Source organism: Oncorhynchus kisutch, unplaced genomic scaffold, assembly GCF_002021735.2.
Source record: "Oncorhynchus kisutch isolate 150728-3 unplaced genomic scaffold, Okis_V2 scaffold2470, whole genome shotgun sequence".
NCBI classification, from domain to species: domain Eukaryota; kingdom Metazoa; phylum Chordata; class Actinopteri; order Salmoniformes; family Salmonidae; genus Oncorhynchus; species Oncorhynchus kisutch.
In genome coordinates, this window is record NW_022264415.1 from 23,498 (window position 1) to 27,912 (window position 4,415).

At 40.9% G+C, this 4,415-nt stretch overlaps 1 protein-coding gene across 1 annotated transcript; it reads right to left on the reverse strand.

Moving 5' to 3' along the window:
* Positions 1-206: 206 nt before the first annotated feature.
* On the reverse strand, positions 207-3,201 carry LOC116370161 (C-type lectin domain family 4 member M-like). The gene is made up of 4 exons (XM_031819711.1): positions 3,079-3,201; positions 2,499-2,777; positions 1,284-1,480; positions 207-263 (listed from the first exon to the last, which is right to left on the reverse strand). The coding sequence occupies exons 2-4, from the start codon at positions 2,683-2,685 to the stop codon at positions 207-209; spliced, it is 441 nt and encodes a 146-aa protein (XP_031675571.1). The 5' UTR covers positions 2,686-2,777; positions 3,079-3,201.
* Between the last annotated feature and the right edge of the window lie 1,214 nt (positions 3,202-4,415).

A 4,415-nucleotide genomic window follows, 5' to 3' on the forward strand; every position in this document is an offset into this window, starting at 1 on the left:
CCACCAAGATTTTACATGCTAAAATCACCACTGAGAACAGGACACATAAGTGAAATTGTCAGACACTGTCAGATACTGTGGTAGAAACATCATCCTAAATGCTATCCAGATGTTAGAGCCGTATTATAAAAGTAGTAATTTCTCTTACGATGTGGTCAGGTGGTGTGCCGTCCACCCATTTCCAGGTCCCCCTCTTAACGTGTCAGTCAGACCAATCCCAGACCCAGGAGATCTGCATCACCATGCAGCTGGTACAACAACTTCTGTTAGGATTGAATAAAGTTATTCTAACATCAATGACACACACACACTCTCTCTCACAATCTCTAAATCAATCCTCTCTCTCACAACCCCCCCCCCTCCTCTCTCTCCCTCCTCACATATCTCACAATCTCTCTCTCACAATCGCACAATCTTCTCTCACAATCTCACAATCTCTCTCTCACAATCTCACAATCTCTCTCTCACAATCTCACAATCTCTCTCTCACAATCTCACAATCTCTCTCTCACAATCTCTTCACAAATCTCTCTCTCTCTCACAAATCTCTCTCTCACAATCTCTCTCTCTCTCACAATCTCTCTCTCTCACAATCTCTCTCTCTCTCACAATCTCTCCACATCCTCTCTCTCGTCACAATCTCTCCACAATCTCTCTCTCTCTCACCATCTCCCACAATTCATACTCTCTCTCTCTCACAATCTCCCACCATCTCTCTCTCTCTCTCTCTCTCTCTCACAATCTCTCACAATCTCCTCTCACATATCTCTCTCTCTCTCTCTCTCACAATCTCTCACAATCTCTCTCTCTCTCACAATCTCAACAATCTCTCTCTCATAATCTCTCTCACAATCTCTCACAATCTCTCTCTCACAATCTCTCACAATCTCCTCTCTCTCACAATCTCTCACAATCTCTCACAATCTCTTCTCTCTCTCTCTCTCTCTCTCTCTCTCTTTTCTCTTCTCTTCTCTTCTGTCTCTAACTGAGCAAACCAGAACCTTACAAATATACATTTAACCAATACTTTAAACCATTTAAATATAATACATAGGGAAGTTGTGCAGGACTATGGTAGATGAGGAATCAATCTATCTTTTTAGACTGTACAGTATTTATCTGGTCAATATGTTAGTGTATTATGTCTGTTTGTAACAACGTGTTATATGTGAAAATGTGATCGTAATATAAATGGTAATTCATGTTTAAGGACTCTTGGAAGATTAGTCCAAATGAAGACTAAAAGAGATCCACATCAATCTCTCCCCCCTCCCCTCTCTCACCTGTTCCTGTCTGCTGTTTATGATCACCAGGTCTGCTCCTCTCGCCAGACAATCCAGTTTGCTCTCCTCCCAGGTTTTCCTCTCAGTAGACAGGAAGTAACAGTTGGATCCCAACATCCTCCATCGTTTAGGACACTTTAACACAGTCCTCATCGTTTGGACTGCCATGCCACTCCCTTCCACCACTCTTCCAGTACCTAGAGACAACACAGGCAGTGTCCGCAATATTGTTTTTCAAATATTCAGATCTGGGTTGCGTTCCAAAAATCTCTTCTTTCTCTTGAAGTGTGCGCCTCGTTCCCTACATCATACAAATCTAAAAGCAGTGTTGTAGACATGGGTGCTAGAGAGAATTCCCATATACCAGTGTTGGATTCAACATTTTGAACATCGAGATCTTAAAGACATGATAGATCAGACACATAGTATAATAAAAGAGACTGGGTCTCTGTAGAAAGACAGATAGCTGTGGAATGTGTTGGATGGAGAAGAGGAGAGCAACATGTTGATACGGGGGAGACAGATGGACATCTGTGGATTAGATGAAGGAGGGGTTGAGGTCAGGAGGTGAGGACAGATTCTCATAATGGAGTAATAAAGGTTTGGTATCCTGTTACCCTCTTTACTCTCTTCCTGTTGGACCATAAAATGTAAGGATTGGAGAGAGGGAGTGTCTTAAGTGAGATATAAATATCTGGATGGAACAAATGTTGGTTTGTCTGAATACAGCTGTACAGAACCTTTGGGAAGAATTAAACTTGGTTGAAGCTTCTCTAGTATCCGTGGGTTATTTAGCCTGAAAATAAGAACCTTACACCAGTCATTTATTTTAAATCCATGAAGGGAAGTGAACAAGTGCACACATCTGGAGAAAGGAGAGATTATTGGGACAGATTTCCTTCAAGTCAGGTTTTCCAGATTTTCTGATAAATGTTTAGCTCTGTCAGAGAAATACTGTACAGTATACTGTATGTAACAAGTCTTAAACAACACATTCTAACATTGTCATTAACTATTTGTAAATCCATAACGAGGGTGCACACAGGGGTTAAATTCCAATGCTAAACCCTTCTCCTGAAGTGTACACTTCCACATCGATTTAAATGAATATGCTTGCACCAATGCATTTAAATTCATGACTGAACAAGTATACACTTCAGGAGAAGGAAGGGTAGAGAATGGGACGCAGCCCTAGTGACTGACTTGACAACTTACCACAGATAGAGAGCACCACCTTCTCATTGGTCAGAAGACTGACCCTTTTTCTCAACCTGTCCCGTTCTGTAGTCAGGGCAGTGTAACGCTCCAGTAACTGTTTTTTGTCCATTTTCTCTTTGTCTCTCTCCCTCTCTAGCTGGTTTCTGTTCATCCGGCACTGGTCTCTCTCTGTACACAGATCCATGATAGTACTGGTATCTGGCTGGTCTCCAACCTGCGCCAAGCCAGTGGTGTTGTAACAGCCGTTTAACTGCTCTCTCTCTCTGTTGGAGTGGACTGAAAGACAGGGAATTGGGTCCCAAATGACAACCTATTCCTTCCTTAGTGCCCTATGTGCCCTGGTCAAAGAACATAGGACGCCATTTGGGACATAATGGTTGTGGTGTTGTCATTCTTTTAGTTTGTGTCAACAATACTGTCAAACTACGGGTCCCATAAGCTATGGGCTAATGTCTGTACGTCTGAATTGTGATCCTTGTTTTGTGAGAACAGAAAGATGGTGTGACAATGACATTCATATCTGTCCTATCGGCCCTGTTCAAATGTAGTGCATTATAAAGAGGATAGCCTGACTCACAGAAATCCAGTCTCAGGAAGATGTTGAGAGTGACTTGTAGAACACACAGCACTCCAAAACACACAGCAGCCAGCCTGTAGAGTCTTAGTCTTCCATCTGCAGAGGAACACACACACGGCAACAGACACACACGCACACACACACCACACACAAACACCATCGTCATTAATGATTCAGATTTAACAGAACACACATCATCCCACAGATCCCTTACTAATTCTGAGAACCAAACATTTCCAACGTGTCATTGGTTTTTCAGCAGCAGGTTTGCTCAAGAGTGTCTCACATCAGACAAACAGGAAGCTACTGTATGAAGAAAATGACTAAAGTTACACAATATAGACGTAGCATGATTTAAAGGGTCAATCTGTGATTTTTATATCCATTTTTTAAACATTAATTTAAATGAATGATATTACCAAATTGATTCTTGAAAAATGTAACACAGAAATACCTCATGATCTTAGTTGAACTGTCTAACCCCATCAGAACCCAAATACTATACTTGTTTTACCATGGAATTATAAACTATGTAAATGTAAACTAACACTGTGTAGCCTCAAATGGTTCAAACTATCATTTTTTATCATGAATGGTCACTCCTTGCAGACATACTGTAGCTCTCTCTATGAATTTGAGAGTGATTACATTTCTCCAGCTTTTCAGGCTGGAGAAATAATATCATCAATCTTATTTAAATAGTTCCAAATAGTTCTAAAAACTGAAGTAAAAAATACATTGAATTGATACATTTTGGTGTACGTGACCCCAGCAGGTTTTGAACACCCTGCTCCATTCTAACTGAGCCACCCAGAAGACAGAACAATACAAATGTACAAGTGTTTTTCTAGTGTGTGGTATTAGTGTGTGAATGCGTTCAGTTTGTACGTGCAGACCTGCCTGCGTGCCTCAGCTACTGTGTGAGACACTAAGATACTTAGTTCTTACCTGAGAGATGGTCTCAGTCTTCACGCTCCCTCGATAATCTGTTCGGTTTTCTTCAGTAACTTCATTCAATTCAATCACCTGTTTGTTGACGTAGTTTGCCATCTTAACTAACGTACCGAATATCAATGATTACCCAATCAATGATGAATCAACTAAAGTCAGTCTGTCTGACCTCTTATGTAATATGTATGATTCTAAGTTCTACTTTTACTTACTGTATTAACTTACTGTATGATTACCTTTCTAACTGCCTCAGTAGTTGGTCTAATGTGTCTAGTAATTCCTTGTAACTTCTCTGTTCTCTGTCTGGGGCCCACAGCTGGTGACAGGATGTGTCAAGTCTCTATCCACCAATAAGAAGGCTGTAGGTGTATAATGTGTCAAGTCTC